Raw genomic sequence first — 21,746 nt, 5'->3', positions numbered from 1 at the left:
GGAAAGGGCAGATGAGATTGGAGCCTGAACTGAGGTCTCAGAAGACGGACTTCTCACAGAGGCCAGGACTGAGACCAGCAGCTTAGAAAGCCAAGCACTCACCCTTCCCTGAAGCCCTAGGGAAGACAACCACTTCAATAGGCAGGGGTCAAAATCAACCTCAAGGAGCATTTTGTTAAATGCTGAATGAAGACATCCCAGGTCAGAACCAAGATGCATGCTGGAAAATACTCTCAAGAGCCACCAGGTGGCAAATGTGGGCACTGTGCGGCTTGGATAGGTCCTTTGGATGTGCCCGTTTTCCCAAATCACATGGAAAACTGTCACCTGTAAGAGCTCTATCACCCCATTCACTTTGTAGGTCTTCTAATACAGCTTTTAGCTCATACATTCTGGGACTCTATCTATTCCCAACGCATCATCCCATCTCTCATCACCCGGGTCTACTCACATCATATCCTGTTATTGAAATCTGATGCATGGAGTCATTGACCGACTTTAGTAAATCCAACATTGCAACCAGAGCTTCCTGAAGTTCCTGAACTCCATCACAGCTCGTGCTGTACTTTAGCAGCTCCTGAAAATAGGAACGGAAGAGCACAGGTTTGCACTTGAACAAAGCAGACTTTGCCATCTCGCCCAAGGTTTCCAGTGCCCAAGAGCAACCTACACTGACTGAGTTTCTTTTGTCATGTCATTAGAAACAAGACTCACACTAAACTACAATGAGTATGAGGTGTGGGACACAGCACTGAAGCACGGCCCTTTTTTGCTGGGTTTTCTTAAGGATGGTGTCAGGTTATAAAGCAGCATCACGCTCATCTGAGCTCTTTGTGTTGTGTTTCCCTGCTTGGTAAGAAAGGGGAATTGAGGCTCAGGTTTTCCATTAGCTGCCAATATGCCTTCAAACGAGGTTGCAGCAAACAGAAGGAAGAGAATTTATAAAACCCAGAGCCTTAAAGTGAATAAATGGAAGGCAGATTAGGGAATTACACCACTGATATAAAACTACTTTCATTTCTGATCTCCTGTGTCCACTTACAGCTTCCTGTGTGCTCATCTCTCATTCAAGAGGTGGGGTTCAGAAAGCACTACCCCAGTGTTATTGCCACTTCACCAAGTGGGAATAACAGCACTGCCTTGCCTCAGACAGGGGACATGAGAATAAATGTGTTAAACACTACAGGCACTGTAACAACTCGAGGAGAAGAGATGCATCAGTCTCATGTATTTCAGTCATCACACTCTTATGATCATCTCTGATTCCATTTGCTTAGAAGTGCTTTTATCATTTTGCGTCTCTGAACAGATTCAGTCTTCCTCCCCTTAAAGAATGGCTTGTTCAAAGCACTTGTTCCTTTTTCAGCTCTGTGAGTTTTCATCTTCACTGAAAATCAATCCTAAGATAAGCAACATGTAATCTAGAGCTTGGTGCTGATTTACAGGTAACCTTCAACTGGAAAATGAAGCGGCAAACAAATCTATCATCTCCTGATGCCCTTTAACAACAGAAGAGGAAATACCTTCAGAAGTAATTGGTATTTTGTCAGGCGCTGCACTGGTTTGAGCAAATAGGAATCCAGCCCAAGTTTGTGCTCTAGTTTTCTTTGGCATTCCTGGAACAAAGAATTCTGAGTAAGTTCTGAACCAATTCAGTAGTTATTCCTACCAGTTATTCCTAGGGAGCCTATGAGGAGACTGAAGAGGGGCTCTTCATCAGGGACTGTAGTGATAGGACAAGGGGTGATGGGTTCAAACTGAAACAGGGGAAGTTCAGGTTGGAGATAAGGATGAAGCTCTTCCCTGTGAGGGTGCTGAGGCGCTGGCACAGGGTGCCCAGGGAAGTTGTGGCTGCCCCATCCCTGGCAGTGTTCGAGGCCAGGTTGGACAAAGCCTTGGGCAACCTGGTCTAGCATGAGATGTGTCTGCCCATGGCAGGGGGTTGGAACTGGATGATCTTAAAATCCTTTCCAGCCCAAACCATTCTATGATCCTATGATTCCAACAGCATGGCTTAATGACTCCAAAGATTTCATGTAAAAAAGTCATATGCTGCCTGGAAGTAAAGGAATTTTATAAAACATTTAAAATCATATAAAGAATGGACTTCCCTTAAAATCCTTGTATACAATGAACTCCAACTGCTGTCTTTGTGAGGTATCCATGCAGCAGTAAACAGAACACGTGGGATGCTGAGGAGGGTGCCTGGGACAAGTGAGCGCCCCAGGATAATGCCTGGCTCAATGGGAACAAATAGCTCACCTGGAAGAAGGTGCTTTCAGAGCACTGCCTCCACAGGGACTCCGACCGGGGCTTGTTCTGGCAGTACTTCTCATACATCTGGAAATCCTCTCTCTGCAAGGGAAGCCAAAAGGCAAGTCACTCACATGCACAAAGCCTGCTGGGCAGCCAAACCACACGAACACCCAAGCTGTACATTTGCTTTTCTCTCTGTTGCCAGCTTCAACATCTAAAAGTCACAGAGCTTGGGTTAAAACACCTCACTGCTGGGAATCACAGCAGACCACAGTGTAGTCACGACTGCTGCTCGCCCCATCTGCTGCTGGCCATGCACCCACACTCCCAGTCTTGCTGGTGGTGTTGTGCATCAGAGGCATCCCGCTCAACTGGCATAACTGAGATGTCTCAGAGTACGACAAACCAGGAGAAACATTGGCCTTCCAGCCTGCTTTATATGTGAAAATGAGTCACCCACCCTGTCTAGGAAACAAAATCCCACTCTCTCGGGTGCTCCCAGGCAGCTTTCCAAGCTGTGCAGGAAAATTCTGCAAGAGATGGGAGAAGAGGCAAAATGCAGCGGTGAGCAAGGTACGCTTTGGGTACCGAATTGTCTAGGAAATCAGTCTGATACAGATGGGAATAAAGCCAGCATCATACTTGTTGTGGAAGTCGTATATCTCAGGCATGTTTCCAAAGAGGACATCTTTCCTGTTCCTCAGCACAGGAGGCATGAGGATGAGCATGGCAGGGTTATCCATCTCAGCTCTGTAGCCCTGCAGGATGCAAAAGGGGCTCATCACTCAGTTGGTAAGGCTTTGGCCTGTCATCTCCTCGAAGGCAGACGAAAAGGGGACATGAACAGACTTTCAGTACAATCTGCTTTGTTTCAACATATAACAACCCTTTTATTTCCCTATTTTTGCATCCAAACCCCTGTCTTTCAGTCCCTGGGAACAACAGTTGTGGTTCAGCAGGGAAAGGCTTAGGATGACTCCCATGGGGCTGGCCAGCACTGCAGAGATGCTCTTTATCTACCAAAGGCAAATCTCATCCGCTCTCTCCTTGCTATGGCCTGGCTGTGGGAGAGCTCCCAGAGGAACACTTGTCTGGGTTGAACACATCTGCTGCTATGACCACGGAACAGGGGAGTGATAACATGTTTGGGGTATACAGTTACACACAACCTCACGAGAACCAGTGCAGGAGGTGGCTTGTCACAAGGCAGAGACAGCTTGAGATCAAGTATCAAAATCAACAGGCTTCCTGCTCTTGTGTAAGACCTGCTGAACACTAGGGTCTTGCACTCCTCGATGTCTCGCGATCTCTGTCCTCTGTGGCTCCCTAACCCTCTTGATACCACAGCCTCCCAAACCAGGGAGGAGCTGGAAACCACACCACAGCACTCTGAACTGTTGGGTGGAAGTAGGAAATAATGCCAAGTTCCCCTTGGTAACATCACATCATCACACCAATGCAAAAACATCACCAAAATGGGTAAACACCCTAACTGTAGGGTAGGGAGAAGGCATGGCCAGAGCTCAGGACCATCACCACAAAGAAGACATGAAGTGGCCATTAGCCACAGCTCAAGCTGGCCACACTAGTCACTAAGCATTGCACAGGGAACTAAAGCCACACTAAGAACTGAAGCCCTTTTAACATGAGCAGCAAGAATGTTCATAAGAATTTATTCAGTATGTACAGCACATCTTCTCTGGCCTTCCAAATTAATCTCTCACACTCACTGTGGTTGGAATCAGTATTCCTTACACCAAGCAGGCATTTTGTAGTTGATTAAGGATGCAGGAGAAGATAACTGGAAAATTAGTCATTTATATTTACCCACTGCAAGCAGGCTGCCCCCTTTAAAGGAAACACTATTTTCAGAAAGCTTTAGTCTATCTGTCCATATTTCTCTATCTAGACTCAATATGCACAGCAATAAATCTGTGCGCTTGCCAACTGCTTTATCACACAGAGCATGGTTCAACACAACAAACATCAGTGCAGAGCAATGACATGTAACTACCTGGAGCCCGACAGATTTATACCCTGCTTGCTCCTGGGTTAAACATGAAGGGAGAGAGCTATTTAACAGCCAGCTTGGTTTGGCCATCAGCAAGAGCTCTACTGGAATACATTAGAAGTGTCTAAAATGGCAGGATGAGAAATTATAAGCTGGTTTCTAAAGAAACGTGCATTCTATGTTCACAAACTCAGGAGAGGATTCTCCCAAGAAGAAAACACAAGCTTCCTTGCCTCCAAAAGGTAAAGGAAATGAAGGAATAGTTACAAAAATCACAGCTTTTTGTACATTTCCCCAGGCACTGATAAATTACCAGTGCCTCTGTGTACAAACAGAAGGTTTCTCCCTCATTCTGGATGAAAAGCTCATCCTGACACCAACTGTTCCTGCAGATGCCTCCAACAAAGAAAGCCTAAGGAGGAAAACCATGAACATTTATAACTAGCTTGGGATCTGACAGTCTGGTGGAAACCTGCCCCACCACATCTCTGCTTGGGTTGAGAGGGTGGCAGGTTCTGTTCTGTGCAAGCCACCAGGGAACTGTAATGAGCAACCTGAAGAAGTGACTCACCGTCAAAACCGTGAAGAGCTCCTCCACGTACACCCTCTCCGTTTCTATAAGCTCATTTATGACATGGCTAAAATACAGAAAGAAAGAGAATTCTATCATCTTTATGTGCGTAAAAACCCCACGGCGCAGCTCAACCGGCCCAAACCATAGCGTGACCTCCCGAACAACCAACACAGGGATGATAAAACAGGTAAAAGCACAAGAGGTGAGCCCTACATCCGGTTGGAGGAACCCACGGACGGGGCAAGGACTGGCCAGAAGTAAGCATCACGTTGAGTGATGCAAACGGGGTTAAAACTTACCCTTTTAGTATATCTAAGTTGTCATCACTGTCTGAAATAAAATACTGCAAGGAATTCCGTTTTTCCTGGTAGTCGTGCATGACTTCAATCTGGAAGAGAAATGGGATGCACTGGGAAGAGCTGCAGGGAGGTCATGCAGAGCCAGGATGGGCCCAGCCCCTGATGTTGGCATAGGAACTCTTAAGGAAAGGATGGAATATGCTTCCTTTTAAGAAAACCTTTGCGACATACAGCTTTTGTAGGGCATAGAACATAATGGACAGCCAAATATTCCCAGAAAATGCTTCGCTACATAAAAGCTGGGAACACTGGTAACGTAATTCAGTAGCTCATAGGAGAAACATCAGCAGATGGGCAGTTTTCCTGTCCAGTGACAGACACCTCTGCTATACAAAGAGCAAATCCAGGGAATAACACACAGGAAATCAGTCCGTGTGACTTGGAAAAACAATCCCAGATAGATGTCAGGTACTGGAGTAATCCAACTAAACCATATGGATATGAAAGGGTTTAGGGTTTGTTTGGGTTTCTAAAGGAAACAAAAAAGAGCATCCTCAAATCCAAAGCCTAAATACAACCAATTTTTAGAAGGGTTTCAGTTCTTCAGTGCATAAAACACATGAACAGTTTTTACCTTGCGAGAACTTGGGGTTTTTCTTGATGTTTTCTTCCCAGGGAGAGACAGATCAAATGAAAACTTCAAACTGGAATTAAAATCCACACCTTGGGCAGAAGAAAACATAAAGGTGTCATGTGCATCTGTAGCAAAGGAGATGGCTCACACGGGAACTAGTAAGTCACAAAGAAAAGTGGGATGTGTTTTAAGAAGGAATAGTTAGTTAGCTAGGAAGAGAATCATAGAATAAGAGAATCAGAGTGGTTTGGGTTGGAAAGGACCTTAAGAACATCCAGTTCCAACCCCCTGACATGGGCAGGGACACTTCACACTAGACCATGTTGCCCAAGGCTCTGCCCAACCTGGTTTGAACACTGCCAGGGATGAAGCACCTACTGGGATACTGGTTTAAAGTCTTTTTATGACTGCAGGGCAAGATGCTCAGCTGTATAAACTGTTTCTCCACCTTAGAAGAGTTTATTGCTATTGTTAATAACTAACTATGATTTGTAATACTTATACAGCATCTTTCAAATACTTCTTAATCCTGAGTAGTAAATGTCGCAACTCTTCACCCAAAGGGTCTTTTTCCCCAACAAAAGCCAGCAATAATGGATTTCTCCAGCCTCAGTGACAGCTCCACATGCCAGCGGCTGCACCAAATTCTGAGATGGACCAAAACTGAACATATTCTGATGTGCAACATTCACCTTCTTTACAGAGAGAAAAAAAGAGGCTAGAAAAGGAAAAACAAAGAATTAACTGGACAAATGAACTATCTTTCCATTAGGATGAAAAAGGCATCACAGCACACACAAATGCAACAGCAGCTGTGTCTACACTGAAGGTTTGGAGAGGGCTGACAGTGAAGAGCCATCTTTTGTTAAACAGAGTATGTAGGGAGAAAAATGGATGCAGAGGAATGCAAGCCCTCATGGAAAACAGGGCCCCCATCTTCACATAGGGCTGCTGTAAGATAAAGCTATGATGCATTATCACACCGCAAGGCCTTAGACTTCCACGTGTAAACACACCACATGAGGAAGGAGAGAGATGTGGGTGCTGGAGAGCAGACTGGAAGCATGCATTGTGGTGTGACCCATCACAGACAGGAAGACCCAAAAGCAGCAAGGACTTGCCAGTGGTCCCATTGGGAGGAAGGGAACAACCGATAGGAAGTGAGACAGGAGATGGTCATCAGCTGTAGCTCGGTGTTCTGCTGCAGGAGCGAATTTACTCCATCACTAGGGCTCTGCTGCAGCTTCCTGTACCACTTCTGCACATCTCACTATGTTTTATGGCTCAGGATAGGGCAGCTTTACTCTTTCATTCCCCCACAAAAAAAGCAGTTTCAAAACTAAACCCACATCTATCAGACAGGCTTCAAATCCAAGGTAGAGATGAAAGAGGAAGCATCTGTCCTCAGACAGAAAAAGAAGGGGTGTGGGGGGAGAAACAAAGGAAAGAAAGAAAAAGAGGACAAAAGTACCATGCTCAGAGGTGGTTTGGTTTCAATCCATGCCATAAAACCCATCCATCTCAAAGCACTCCCATCAGAGCCCAGCATGTGTCTTTGACACTGCACATCACGCCAGCAGGCCCGCAGCAGTTTGATGTTTTGTATCAAACAGGGGTCCTATTAAATGCTCTCTCTGCATGATCTCTCCAAAGAGGAGCCTTTTGTCTTTCCCTGCTTGCTGGCTATGCTCATTTCAACACACTTGATCATCTCTTTCAGGAAGAGGATTAATGGAGGATACCGGTGCTTTGCAGGCAACTGAGTGCATTTGCAAGAAGAACGTTCATCCCATAAAGGCATGAAATGAGTCTAGCCAATTGATGATGGTCTCACAACATCCCACGGAGGTGGCCACCCATTTACCCCTGCTCTTTAAGTCAGTATTTCCTCCCTAATGCTTTCCTGTTTCTAGAAAGCTGGGTAAGCTGTTAGGTAATGGGCGACTCCTGTTTAAAGACTCAGAGCACTTTCTCTCATTGAGGAAAAGGGATCAGAAGGCAGCATGGTCTTCAGCCTGGGAAGAGGAAATCTGGGATTTACTTGCTGCACTGGCCTGCATCTCAACTAGTTTATGCCCCTCACTGCCTTTACTTTCATCCCCATCCCTCCACTAGCTTGGCTATTCACATTATGGACTGGAGCCACATTTACTGTTGTTTGATACCTGCTACAGTCCCCCATACCAATATTCACTAATTCATCATAAAAATTCTGTGTTAAAACACAAATGTTTCATCGCTTTCTGCACTCAGATCACCCAATTTAATATTCCCATAAAACATAGCATATCCCTGGTTTAAAATACATGGATGTTACTTCAGAATACTGCAATACTGCCAAGGATTGCAGCTTTAATGTTATCATTTAAAGCTAACACTGTGGCACATCCCATTACCAAAAGCAGGGCAGAACATTCAGTGCCCTCAGCTCAACCAGAATCTGTACTTTTATGGGTATTAATTATTCCACAATTGGGATTTAAGGAAGACATCCTTGAGGAATGAAAGGGAATTAAGCATCCGGCTCAGTTCTGTTCATGAGATTAGAGCTCCTCATCTCTCCAAGCTCCTTTACAAACATCAGCCTAACTTCATGTCAGCTCCAGCTCAAGACAGTCACAGAGAATAGGTGTGCTAATACATTTATAAACCTTGCCTTTCTCCCTGTAGTACTAATTCACCAGTGTTCAGCTCAGTAGGATGCTAGTAAAGCAGAACTGGAAGCACACGCTGTTTACAACTCTCTTGTTTCACTGAGTAGGAAGTGAAAATAAACACCAAGCAACCAGCCCTATTATTCACACACGTATGGGAACCCAAAATGCATTCCACATGAGGCAGGACACAAAACTGGGAAGACAATAAATCATCTCATATACATTCAGCATCACCCAACAACTCTGGATCAGCCAGCACGGCTGAGCTGGTTTCTCAAAACCATCCTCAGCTTTACTCTTCCAAAGGCAAAAATATCATCTGAAAACACCATGAATGTAAAATATTTTACCGTGTTTAGGGGAGAACAGAGGTGATTTTGATCTGGGTGGATTTTCTGGCCTTGGGGCTACCAATTGGATGGGCCGCACGTGTTTATCCAGCAGCTTCTTGAAGCAAGACTGGCGGTTCTCAAACATGCTTCGGACGTTTTCAAGCTTGACCTGCACTGACTGTATCTGGCACTGCAGAGAGTGAGAGAGACTCCTGTGATCAAATAACTACCACTGTTTTGCACTCTGACCCCAAACAGAGGACTATAAAGCTGACAATCCCACTCACTTGCTTTATACTGTGTCACAAGGAACTGGAGGGGTCGCTTACCTTTAGTTCTGATGTTAAGACTGACTCAAAATCGCAGTGTAGGGCTTGGGGATCATAGTTTAAGTAGGCTGAAGAGCTTTCAAGGAACCTTTCTATGTCCTGGAGAGCTTTCTGAGCGCCTTCTTTAGACTGGCACTTATCCATCTGCTGGTTGGCAAGCAGGTAGGCACCTTCATCACAGCACTGCAGAGCCTGGGGACAGCACAGGGCAAGCACAGGGAGCAGGACAGTCAGCAGTACCCCTGCTAACCAGCGATCCCATGAAGAATATCATTTACCAGATCTGTATGTTCAACACAGAGCTAAGTAGTACTCCTAAAGACCTCAGCAGCTATTGGGTTTTGATTAACAGAAAGGCCACATTTTGTCTGCAGGGTCCTCAACATAGCTAAGCTGTACCCCCACTGGATAAAACCAGAGCTATAACTGATACAGCAGCACTGCTTGGTGCACAGTTGAACCAAATGATAAGCAGATCTTTATTCATCCAACTCAGAAAGCTGAAGGAACACTACAGAGTTTACAAGGAGACAGGCAGGGGTTTTGTGGTAAATGCCTGGCTCAGTGCAGGCCTGAACTGTGAGAAATTAGCAAAGAAATTTGCATTCATGTCTTAAATAAAGAAAAAAAAGGATTTCAAATCGTACTTTAAACTTCCAACATTTAACGCACATTGGCACTAGGTTCAGCTGGCACTCACACGCTGTAATGTACACAGGCATGAGAAGATCATAGAATGGTTTGGGTTGGAAGGGACCTTAAAGCTCATCCAGCAGGGACACCTTCCACTAGAGCAGCTTGCTCCAAGCCCCTGTGTCCAGCCTGGCCTTGAACACTGCCAGGGATGGGGCAGCCAAGAGGACCTGTGAACGGGAAGGGAGACCATGGAGAGCAGGACCATGGCATGCTCCAGCAGAGCCCCTGGGCTACCCACTAGCACCAACCAGGGCTGCCAGGAGCCCAGGAGAGGACACTGCCTTGCAGCCAAGAGGCTGCTGAGGAATGAATGGCCTTGTCCCCACACATTAGCGCAATACTGAGGTGAACACAGAGGTAAAACAAGTCTCAAGTCCCCCAAACCAGTGAAATGGAACAGGGCCAAACCTCACTGCTTCTCTTAACAGCCTCAAGCATATTACAGCCCTGTGCCTTCTGGCCTAATTAGAGTGAATTTCCCTAAATGAGTATTTGATGCCGATTAAGAGATCAAGGAGTTTTGAAGCCCCACGACTCCACTTCCATGCTAGCCCACAGCAGCTGTGCCTATCTACCAATCTGCCACCTCATTTTACAGTCAGCTATGCTCATTCTTAATAAATCTCTAAGAAAAATGGGCTGGCATTTATCCAAAAGCATCCCTTCTATTGCATTCAGTGTAAAAACCTCAAAAGTCAATTAACAGATGGATGCAGGATGAAACCATGACCAACAGCAGCAGCTGAACTTTGGTGTTCTGAAGAGATGCGCACCTCTTTCTGCTGACTGCTCACAGCAACAGCAGGTAGCTGTTTGCTAATTTAACCAGCTAAATGAGGGGTGAGGCTCTCCTCCAATCCCTACGGTTCACTTTCCTACTATGAACTGCTGAATCAAAGCTGCAACTTTCAGATGCTCCCAGCTAAGAAGTGGAGATGCTAACCCCATGGAGAAGCTAATATCTGTTTCTTAGGCCCAGTGTCTCTGAACTCTACCTGCTGAAGGCGGGTATGGAGATCCAGGGTCTTCTGCAGTCGCATCTGCTTCCTTTTGATCTCATCAGACAAGACATCGGAATGATGCCGCAGCTCGTTGCATTGCTGGCAGATTAAGTTGAGGGCATAGTGATGGTTTGCTGCTAGCTGGTGTCCATGTAGTATCACCACCTGAGCCTTCCCTATCAGATCCTTCAGCGAAAGAAAGAGAATGGATTGCACACTTACTGAATATCAAAATATCTACATATAACAACACAGAATCAGAGCATCACAGAATCACAGATCGGTTTGGGTTGGAAGGGACATCAAAGCTCCTCCAGTCCCAATCCCCTGCCATGGGCAGGGACACCTTCCACTAGAGCAGCTTGCTCCAAGCCCCTGTGTCCAACCTGCCCTTGAACACTGCCAGGGATGGGGCAGCCACAGCTTCTCTGGGCACCCTGTGCCAGTGCCTCAGCACCCTCACAGGGAAGAGCTTCTGCCTAAGAGCTCATCTCAGTCTCCCCTCGGGCAGGTTAAAGCCATTCCCCTTTCCCAGGTTTCAGGTACCCATAGAGATGACTGCCATTAGCAGGCAGAATAGGTGGCTTACACAGGATATAATGCCACCCATTAGCTGGGAAAAAAAAACCTTTTGCTATCCAAAAAAAGAGGATGAAGAAGAAAAGAGCACTTCACCAAACTAGCAATGCTGGAAACGTATTGCTGCCATCCCAGGAACTGCACTCCATAAAAGCCTGTGCTCAAGTCCAGTTTAAACACACTGTGCTCATAAACATAAAGGCAACTTGGGCAGTTAAGGTTTATGGTGAAAACAAACTAAGGCCTTTGCAGCAAAGCCTGGTGCTGGTCAGTGCAATGGTTGTGTCTTCTCCAGGGCTGGCCTTCTGCTGGGACTGCTGTCCTGTTGCACCCTGCCTGCCTGGCCTTTTGTTCCTCCTCTGCCCACACACATTTCATCCAGATGGCCAGAAAGCCTTATCTCCAGATCCTTCAGGATCAATCCACTCACCCTGACCCGCTTGCCAAGCACATCCCTTTAGCGAAGTCACATCCTCCACTGGGCCCCTGTGAATCATCTCTCTTCACTCTTCTTTCCCCTGCATCTCTTAGTCTTTCTTCATCCATATGTTGTGTTCAAATCACAGACACATCAAGATAGCAACTTTTTTTGCTTCTCCATGTGCCTGGTAACCAGTCTCTGCCTATTAGCACTGCTAAAGCACTTCGCATATAAATAATTCTTCTTCCAGCTCATTAAATCCCACGCCTCCCCTATGTTCAGACATTTATCTGCTCTAGATCTTCCTGGTGGCTCAGCGATTTATTTTAACTATGATAATTAAATGGCCTGTTTCTGGCTTGCAGAGCGATCACAGCATTTCTGCACACAGCAAAGAGACAAAATCAATCCTTTTCGTGCAGCCACTTCCCAACAGATCACACTAGAAGCAGGTAATGTCAGAAAACACCTCCTACCACAAACACAGAACATGCCTCTTGTGTTTCATCAGTGCCTCTTCCTTATGAAAGATTCTCTCACCTGAGCCATCCCATCGAAATGAGCCAAGTCTTTGAGCCTTTGTTTTACTTGGAGGGCACTGTCACCAGTGTCAGGAAGCTCTGCTTGCTGCCCCATGAGAAATTCAATGGCATTCTTGACCTAGACACAAAGAAGAAGACTGCTGCAAAGAGGATACAAAGCACAGGCAGAAAATCATTCTCAGACTGAAGTTAATCACACTTTAGCCAAGACTGCTAAATCCAAGCATAAAACTACAGTCCAAGATCTAATTACTGCACTCAAAGATGCTTCTATCAGCAAAATCTCTGTGACTGCAGGGCAGGGATACCTAAATTAGCTCTGAATGAGGAAGCACAGTGGTCTCCCCAAGCTCGCCAGCCCTGCCAGAGCCAAGGAAGTGCAGCAGGAATCAAACACTCCTAAAACACAAAGCACAAAAGCTTCTCTCATCTCCCCTCCTTTCCGTCTCCAGCTCTTCCTTCCACCACCAGCAGCGTGGATCTGATCATACCTCTTGAAAACTTTGCTCAAACTTCCACAGTTGTAAATATTGCTCCATTTTTAACTGATGTTTTTCCCAGAAGCCATCAAAAGCAGTCTCCATCTCACGCAGCTGGCCAAGTAACCTGCAGCACAGGAAAAGGACAGGACTGGAACAAATAGAGGACAAGCAGAGATGGGACAATCCCTAGAGAACGCACATTCAGGTCTTCTGGAACCAAGCTCTTGGGATGAAGTTACAGATGCATATATATGAGTTGTGAGGAGCTCAGAGAGAACGTCCATGGAATCATCACTGCAGAGGACAGCACCTGTGTGCATCAGTTGTTGCTATCTCTATTTATCTGAATAATACAGAATCCCACTCTGTTTTGAGTTGGAGGGAAACATAAAGCTGATCCAGTTCCAACCCCCTGACACAGGCAGGGACACCTTCCACTAGATCAGGCTGCTCCAAGCCCCATCCAACGTGGCTTTGAATACCCGAGAGCCTGGCATGGGAGAACCCTGCATCTGCTCCACAGCCTCATCAAATCATTGTTGGGGGGGGAATCAGAGCACGTCCAAGTTACCTGACAAAAGTCACCCAGCAATTCAATGGGCCTGGAGCAAACACTGGTATCTTTACCTGTCTGAGAGGTGACTTAAACAACACATCTGTGCTTAAATCACTTGAGCAAAACAGGCACACAGGACCCTGGTGCACTCACCGGTTCACAGTCTCCCAGTCCCCAGGCCTTTCGCGGGGTTGGTCCTGGTTGCTTTCCCCAGAGTCCGGCTCTTCAAAACTGCTCAAAAGCAAGTTTCCCTCTTTTGTGACTGCTGTAATATCTTCCTGCATAATGCAAAACAGTTCTGAGTCATTTGCTGAGGTGAGGATAAGTCATATTGCGCTTCTCCTACCTGAGCTTCTCTGTATGAAACGAAGCACTGGCATCCATCAGAACAAAGGACTCCCAGAAGATCTTTTAGCACCCTTAATGTAGGGTTAGCCCCTGGAGCTGGAGGAGGCTGAACCACAGACTGGTCACCAAGCTGGGTGGAAACTGGCACACTTGAAAACATCAGGCCACTAAAGGATTCAAGAGGCAGGAGGACAGCATCACCATGGGTCCTCCTTGGCGAGCAGGTGAGTTGGTGTTAGATACCTGTCTACAAGTTCATACATTCAAGCAAGTATTTCTGCTTCTCCATCAAGGTCATTGCAGGACATTGTAAGAGGAGCATCCCATAGTGGGATAAAACTGGGGCTGAGACCATGTGGCATCACTTATTGGAGCCTGTACCTGTAGAAACAACACTCTCAATGAGACTCCACTTAGAGACAATTTAAAGCCTCGGTGTGCTCACTAGCATCAGCTGAGGTGCTTTGTGCTGTGCTGGGCTCAGCCCCATACAAACAGGTGCATTTAGTCACTTATTTTCAGGAAAAAAGAGACCACACATAGAGGTCAGGAGGAAGGAATAGGAGTGGCTGAAGAAGCCCTGAAGGAGAAACCTGGTGATGGCTCCATTGGACAGCCAACTCACAGAGGAGTGATAGCCCACCTTAGGGGATGGGCACGTTTCTATTGCAAGAGAAACAATGGCTAAACCGCTTTAAGGAGAAGATTCAGAGAACACAGACTTGCTTAAGCATCTGTGTGCCCCATATAGCTCAGAGCAACCCAAACACAACGGCATCTTTAGGGCAGTAGCCCAGGAGCAGAAGGACATGGCCACAGGAGCTTTTCCTCTCCCACACACAAAGTGTCCACTGCCAAATTGCATCCCTGTCACTAAAACATCCCAGCAGATGATCACAAGGCAAAACCCCATCCTCTTTTCACACTACCACATGCAGGAGACCCAGAAGGGATGAGGAATTCTGCAGCATGCTTTAGACTGCAGGTAGCTGTTATTTCACCCTCATACATCTCCCTCCCCAGAGCCCCACACTTCCCTTTTGATTCAAAGCTTTTATCGTATGTGTGCCAAAGTGGCCTGACTACCAGAGATGTTAACTTGATTTCTTCCCATTCAGTCTATCAAAGAGCTTCATTTCTTAGTTACTCTCTTAATTAATTTCTGCCACTTTTGTCATTGTGTTTGCAACCTGCTCAGTATCACAGCTACAGAAATCACTCTGATCAACTCATTATCTGGACTCAGGAATCAGCTGTACAAGTCTTGGGCTTGTCATGAGAGACACAAGGACCCTGTGTCTTGCTATCACCACAATGTGTGCATGGTTTCTCATCTGCTTTCATCCTTCCTGGGCTTAGAGGGAACAGAAGAATAAGTCCAGTGGATTTCATCTCAGTCAAAAGCCAATGAGTGGGTCTGATGTTCAGAATTAATAGATGAGGCATTAAAAGCAACAGATGCTTTGTACCGAGTGCTGCTGTGCTTTATATGCAAATGGAAACACAGGACATAGTTTATTTCCCCACAGTGTGTTACTGTTTTATACACAGGACTGCATTGTGTAGTTTGTGTTTCCTCCCTACACTTTGGATGTAACCCTAAGCATGAAGCTTCAGTCAGCAAGTCCTACTGCAATATATGCAGCAGCTGTTTTACACTACAGCTCTCTTCATGCTCAAAGAATAAAGGACTATTGGCAGTATCTATAAAGATACTCCCCACACACACATTTATGCCTACTCACAACACACTTTGGATGTCATTCTGTATATTTCTTACAGGCAGCCTTCTGCGAACTCGCAGTCATGTCAATGACAAGTGATTATAAATGAGAATAGATACACTTCCTTGACTGATGGAAACTAATCCTGTCATACAGCAAAGGAGCTCATCCTTCAGCCACACAGCATGGCTATTAACAAGGGAACTGTTTCTGAAGTGAGGGTTTGGTGACAGGCTTCTGCTGTCCCCAGGGAGATGCAGGAGCAGCAAAGACAACAGGTTGACATAGCAGCATCTGGGGGCACTAAAGCTTCCCCTAAACCCTATCACAATATTAACAATAGTAAGAAGCCAACGTTGTTTAAGACAAAACATGAAGGCTCATGCTCATTCACACCCTGAATGCTCTGTGCAATGCACTCACACAAAATCTTCACTTTGGGCGCTCTCCAGCACCGTTCCTTTAATCCCCCCCAGGGAAGCAGCATCAGGCAGAGGGTCCTTGGGCAAACCACCCCTCCAGACCCCCCAATGATCTCTGCATGCATCTTTCTCCAGCCATGGGAATGAAGCAAAAGGAATGGCATCGGGAGCACAACCACAGAGGTGATGAAGCCTCCCACCCACCCTCCTGCCAGCGAGACATGCAAATCCCGCAGGAGGAGCACAGCACAGACACCAAAGAGCAAGGAGGCGGCAGCGGAGACAGGCTGCTGGATGCTGGCAGGGTAATTTGCTTCAGCGGGTGGGTAACCTACAGAAGGAGTCATGCTGTGTTTTATCTTGTCTGTCAACACATACACATGGCAGGAAGGCGGAGATCCCACCTTGCGGTGCAAACAGGGGCTGGAAACACGCTGCTGATCCATACCTTGAGCTGGTAGTACTTCTCTGTGCGCAGGGCCAGGATGCGCTCAATGGAGTACATGTCATCCGGTAGCTCGGTCTCTGCCAGCTCCGTGCCAAAGGACTGTAACATCTGGGCAATTTCCTTCACGGTTAGAGCAAAACTCTCTATGGCCTGGTGGGAGATGAGAACTGCAATCAGCATGGGATTTGGGATGCTCCTACAGCTCATTAGCAGTGCACAAAGAGCCATGGCTCGGATCTACAGGGAGGGAAACAGCTTGATGTGAGAGAGGTGAGTGGGATGTCCAGATGTGCGCTGTGGTGCATCAGCTGGCGGCCACCAACATGTGGCTCATAGCGCAGACTGAACCCACAACAGGATTGTATTGGGCAGAGACACCTGATATTTGGCATTTGCTACCAATTCTTATGCATTCTCAGATTTTTTCTGCTACATAATGGAAGCCTATGGCAGAAGCCACCACAGGATGCATCTCCTTTATTCATAGACACACTTCATAGAATCCCAGATTCATTTGGGTTGGAAGGGACCTCAAAGCCCATCCAGCTCCAACCCCTGCCACGGGCAGGGACCCCTTCCATAGAGCAGCTTGCTCCAAGCCCCTGTGTCCAACCTGCCCTTGAACACTGCCAGGGATGGGGCAGCCACAGCTTCTCCGGGCACCCTGTGCCAGCGCCTCAGCACCCTCACAGGGAACAGCTTCTGCCTAAGAGCTCATCTCAGTCTCCCCTCGGGCAGGTTCAAGCCATTCCCCTTGGCCTGTCCCTACATCCCTTGTCCCAAGCCCCTCTCCAGCTTTCCTGCAGCCCCTTCAGGCACTGGAGCTGCTCTCAGGTCTCCCCTTCAGGAGCCTTCTCTTCTCCAGGCTGACCCAGCCCAGCTCTCTCAGCCTGGCTCCAGAGCAGAGCTGCTCGAGACCTCGCAGCATCTCCGTGGCCTCCTCTGGACTTGCTCCAACAGCTCCACGTCCTTATGTTGGGGGCTCCAGCGCTGAATCCCTTTAATTCCTCTATTTAAACCACACTGGGAACCGCCTCCAGGTCGCAGGCCTTTGGAGATGTATTTGGCTTCTTGGTGATGGATGTTTCTAGCTTTACAAGCCCAAAGGGCAGGTTACAAAGCAGCATGGAACCATGGGCACCTCATCCGCAGCTTCATCAGAGAGCAAGGGAGGGAGCTAAATGGAGATGAACCGGACAGAGCGGGATGGTAACTAGTGCTGTTGGTACCTCCGAACACATCCCAGGCAGACCGTGGGAGCTCTGGACACGCAGCATAAAGCATCACAAAGTTCAAGGCACAAGAGTGGAGTTAACTCCAGCTACAATGTCTTGTGCTTTTGCCTTTATGCTGAGCTCCACATCTGCTCGTGTGGATGATGCTTCAGGAGAAGGGACACTAGGATGGCTGGTATATGTTTCATTGGTGCTGTGATTTGTTGGGAAGGTAACTGGGAAAGCAGTCTGCCATTCAGCTTAGAATGATAGGATAGTGTGTTTTGGAAGGGACCTTAAAGATTATCTAGTCCAACCCCTCTACCACAGGCAGGGATACAATCTGAGAGACAAAGTCCCAGTTAAAACTAATATTACAGCAAGCAGAGAAACACATGGCAAGGAACAGCTCAGGGAATTAAACACCTCATTCCTGGCAATATTAAAGGAAAATTCTTGCAAAGAAGAAAAAACATAAAGGAAACCATCTGAATCCTCTGCATTTGGTCAGCATGCAGAAAGCAGTCTCATTGCTCTGGTTCCCAAACACATTTGTGATATTAATCACATGAAACAACCATTACAGATATATATAAAAAAGGCCTATTTTTGTATCTACCATTAAGGGAATTTTAATAAAGACTTAAAATGACAAATCTTTTGGAAGCAGTTTCAAAAGGAGCAGTTTCAAAAGGAGGGAGTTCATCATCTAATTCCTTTATAAACCCATCAAGTGCCTAATGCCACTTGATTCCTTTGCAAATAGGATACAAGAAATGCATTTGGCATCAGGGGTCACTTCCAGCTACCCATTATTCACTGCCTTACAGAAAACCTTCCCCCATCCATCCCAAACGCCCAAGAGCCCTGTGCTCAGCCCTGGTACGTACAGTCCTGAAGATGACCCACTCGCTGTGGCAATACTCCAGGGTGCCTCCAAACTCTGGGGTTAGTTGCTGTTCATCAATATATGTCAGCAGGTCACTCACTGAGCTCAGCATAACAACCTACAAGCAAGCCAACACCGTTACTTGGTTGAGCATCACTTCTAGCCATACATGAATCAAGCCTAAGAAGCTTTTATGTGTCTAAAAACTGGGTTTGCTCTAAATACTGTTCTACAGAATGGCTTTCTTCTTATGCTTATGGCTTAATATGGCTTTTATTTGATGCATTTGACCATTCTGGTAGGCCAACCCTGATCTCCCAAGTGCTTTCTTCCTTGAATGCAAAGCACAGAGCGATGCTGCAGTATCTAACTGCAGAACAGAGCTGGAAGCAGAAGTAATGCAGGGTTTTGCAAGGAATGACCAGTAATGTAGAAAAACATATATACACTTTAATAAGTTATGAAGCCAGCTTCACACAAACATATATTCATGAGGCTTTGGGAGTCTTGATCTGCCCTCGGATAAGTCATGAATTTTCAGGACTGTGCAAATGGCAATCATTCATTTTAGACTGAAAAATGCAAAGCTTGTGAAAGTCATATTATTTCCTAAAGGAAAACACTAGTTTGCTTTATGCATTTGTAACTGCATCAACTGAGACTCCATAAATGTACTGTACTTCTCTTAATTATTCTTATTATGTCCTGTGATCAAGGTGGCTTTAGAAGCCGTGGAAACTCTGACTCAAAGAGCATAAAACACCATTTCAGTCGCTGTTTTAGAAACAAACACCAACATGGTGATGGTATGGAATTTATACTGAGATGAAAATGGGTGGAATTCATTGCAAGAGCCTCACTGGACACGTCTTTTGACTTTTTAGACATTAAACAAACTCCTGAGCATGGTTTTATCCTCCACGCAGCCTATATGGGGGATGAGAACAGGCTGAGAAGCCCACCAGCCACTACCGTGGTACTCTGGTGGGGAGTAAACTGCACAAGGGAAGATGAAAAATGCTAAAGGAGAGGTTTGATGGAGACCGATCTGGTGGAAATAAGGCATTTCTGGCAGGGACGTTCTGGCGACTGCACATATGGGTGCCTGCAGTGTGGGACACTGTCACCCTCTGACCCGAGGTGCACTGATCACACACAAACACAACAGCTCTGCATGCTCGTACCGGTAACTTGAGCAGAAAATCCTCCTGACTGAAGCGAAACCCAATGTCAGTGAAGGTGCGCTGGAAAAACCCCGTGGGACGCAGAACCATCACTAGGTGCAGGTTCCCTGGGAAAGATGCCTGCAAGGAAACAGAGAGGAAATTCACTCTAAGGACACGGCAGGTCCAACCGCAGCTTCCAAACGCCTATAATCTATATAACGTTCAGCATTAGGACTTGAGGAGTGAAACTACGACTTAGCAAGGAACAGAGGGCTGGAACATCGAGAGGAGTAACAGACAGATTGAGGCAGCAAAATGTATTGCCAAACTCACTAATCATCCCATAACTGCATCAAGCAAGTCTTGTCCCTGGTAACTACCAGGCAACATTTCATTTATGGTAAGAATTCGGAGTTCCTGTATTCAAGCATATGGTTGGCAGGCACATTCCAAATGGATCTGTGGAAAGGGTGTTCAAGAGTGAAAATGAGGTTTTAAGCAAGTAGGTGTCATATCACTAAATTATGGCTAAGTGCATGATGCAAAGGATTGAGTTAATTAAGACATATGATTTCCTCTGAGATCCTGCCAGAGCAGGTTATATTTCTCCATATATTCCCCCATATACTATCCTCCTCCTTGAAACACGGTAGTAGCATCTATACCAACTGTCACAGTAATGAACGTGTTTAGGTTTTTTGCACTGCAGGGCACTTAATCTGTGCCTTCTAAACCAAGACTGCTCCTGTAAACATGCATTTGTGTTCTTCAAAAAAGCCATGATTTACAGTTGAGATCTGACATCCATGAACTGCATCGTAACTCGTTTTCTTGTGCAGGAAAGGTCAGGTTGTGGCTTCCACTGCCCACAACGTCACTTAGAAAGGGACAATGACTTTTAGGATCAAATAAGCCACATGAATTCAATATATTGATCTGTTGTTATTTTAAGTAGGAGCAAGGAAAAAATGAATTCATGTGAATCAAGTGCAGGATTCCTACCCTTTGGAAGTCAACAACAATGGTGCCAGGGACAAAGGTTTGGCATTAAAACCAAGCAAACCATTAAACAACAGATACGTTGGTGCTGGCTCCAAGCCCTGGGTGCTGCTCCTCTGTTACCCAGTGCCTGGTCAGCACACAACTGCTGCCAGCCCCAGGCACACAGTGATGGCCACAACCGCTCCTTGGGGAGACCCAACGAACCAACTTCCAGCCCCATCAAACATGCAGATGGGCCAAAGGTCTAACCCTGGCCATGGAGTCACCAGAGCTTTGCAGCTCCGAGGTCTTGCCCAAGAGCGCATGGATGAGAGGCTGCAGGAGATCCAGGTTCAGCTACCTGCTCAATTAGCTCTACAAGGAAGATCAGCTCTCCTGCAAGACAACCCCAAGCAGGCTCTCCAACACCCAGCTACAAGACATAGCTCTGATGATAACTCATCTCAGAGACCCTCCTCAGTTCAGGACTCGTAACCTTAGCTTCCTGTATAAGGAAAATCATCCACAGGGTACCAGATATCTTCGAGGAGGTGGAGTGGTTCCTCACTTTGAGGACAGTCTCTGCCTGGGATGTGGAAACCCTTCCCTGAAGAAAGCATCACCAGAACTGGGATGCAGAGAACCTTCCCTGAGGAAAGCACCACCAGCTCTGGCACAGGCTTGTAGGCATCTTGAATGAACTGAAAATTAACAGCATTCATATTTCACTGGAAGGCCTCTGACAAGTTCATCATCATCCTCTTGTGCATCCCAGAGAAGCTGGCTGCCTCTCCCACCTCACTACCCTGGCTCTCTATTGAATCCAGGAACCACTGGTATTGCTCTTTCCAGGCCTGTTGACTGACCAGGCTGGTCCTTGACGCTCTTCACTAGGCACTAGGAGATCCCAGAGAGATCTGTCGGTCTGCATTCATGGCAATGTCATGCCCTTCCCTCCAGAGCTGCGAGTCCACCATGTGTCATTCCCTCATGCCCACCCTTATGTCCATGCTTGCTTCATTCTATATCCTGGTCATTTCCCAGTGGGGATTTCTTTGCAGACAGGCTAACAGTAGCATTCTCCAGCAAGGTTTCAAAGATACCACCAAGAAGCCACCACAAGCTGTAAACCTCGAAGGAAAGGATGCTTCAAGACAGGCCCTGCATCCCTGGCATTATGGCTCA

The 21,746-nt window shown here is 46.5% G+C and overlaps 1 protein-coding gene across 2 annotated transcripts in view; it reads right to left on the bottom strand.

The window, feature by feature from the left end:
• Positions 1–21,746, bottom strand: part of MCF2 (MCF.2 cell line derived transforming sequence) — a 56,174-nt gene that overhangs the window by 13,446 nt on the left and 20,982 nt on the right. For both annotated transcript variants that reach the window (XM_061446186.1, XM_061446187.1), the window contains 17 exons: positions 19,599–19,718; positions 18,416–18,532; positions 16,312–16,461; positions 13,523–13,647; positions 12,823–12,937; positions 12,330–12,449; positions 10,784–10,975; positions 9,093–9,284; positions 8,782–8,953; positions 5,775–5,863; positions 5,141–5,229; positions 4,839–4,905; positions 2,899–3,014; positions 2,717–2,786; positions 2,263–2,355; positions 1,524–1,616; positions 452–577 (listed from right to left, as the gene is read on the bottom strand). In XM_061446186.1, coding sequence (XP_061302170.1) covers positions 452–577; positions 1,524–1,616; positions 2,263–2,355; positions 2,717–2,786; positions 2,899–3,014; positions 4,839–4,905; positions 5,141–5,229; positions 5,775–5,863; positions 8,782–8,953; positions 9,093–9,284; positions 10,784–10,975; positions 12,330–12,449; positions 12,823–12,937; positions 13,523–13,647; positions 16,312–16,461; positions 18,416–18,532; positions 19,599–19,718 — 2,046 coding nt within the window. The remainder of the gene's footprint in view (positions 1–451; positions 578–1,523; positions 1,617–2,262; positions 2,356–2,716; positions 2,787–2,898; positions 3,015–4,838; positions 4,906–5,140; positions 5,230–5,774; positions 5,864–8,781; positions 8,954–9,092; positions 9,285–10,783; positions 10,976–12,329; positions 12,450–12,822; positions 12,938–13,522; positions 13,648–16,311; positions 16,462–18,415; positions 18,533–19,598; positions 19,719–21,746) is intronic.

The sequence above is a fragment of the Pezoporus flaviventris genome, unplaced genomic scaffold, assembly GCF_033815535.1.
Source record: "Pezoporus flaviventris isolate CSIRO_AGI_PZ_B2104156 unplaced genomic scaffold, CSIRO_AGI_Pfla_v1 ptg000005l, whole genome shotgun sequence".
NCBI classification, from domain to species: Eukaryota; Metazoa; Chordata; class Aves; order Psittaciformes; family Psittacidae; genus Pezoporus; species Pezoporus flaviventris.
The sequence above is the reverse complement of the archived record's forward strand: the minus strand, read 5'-3'. Positions and strand labels throughout refer to the sequence as shown.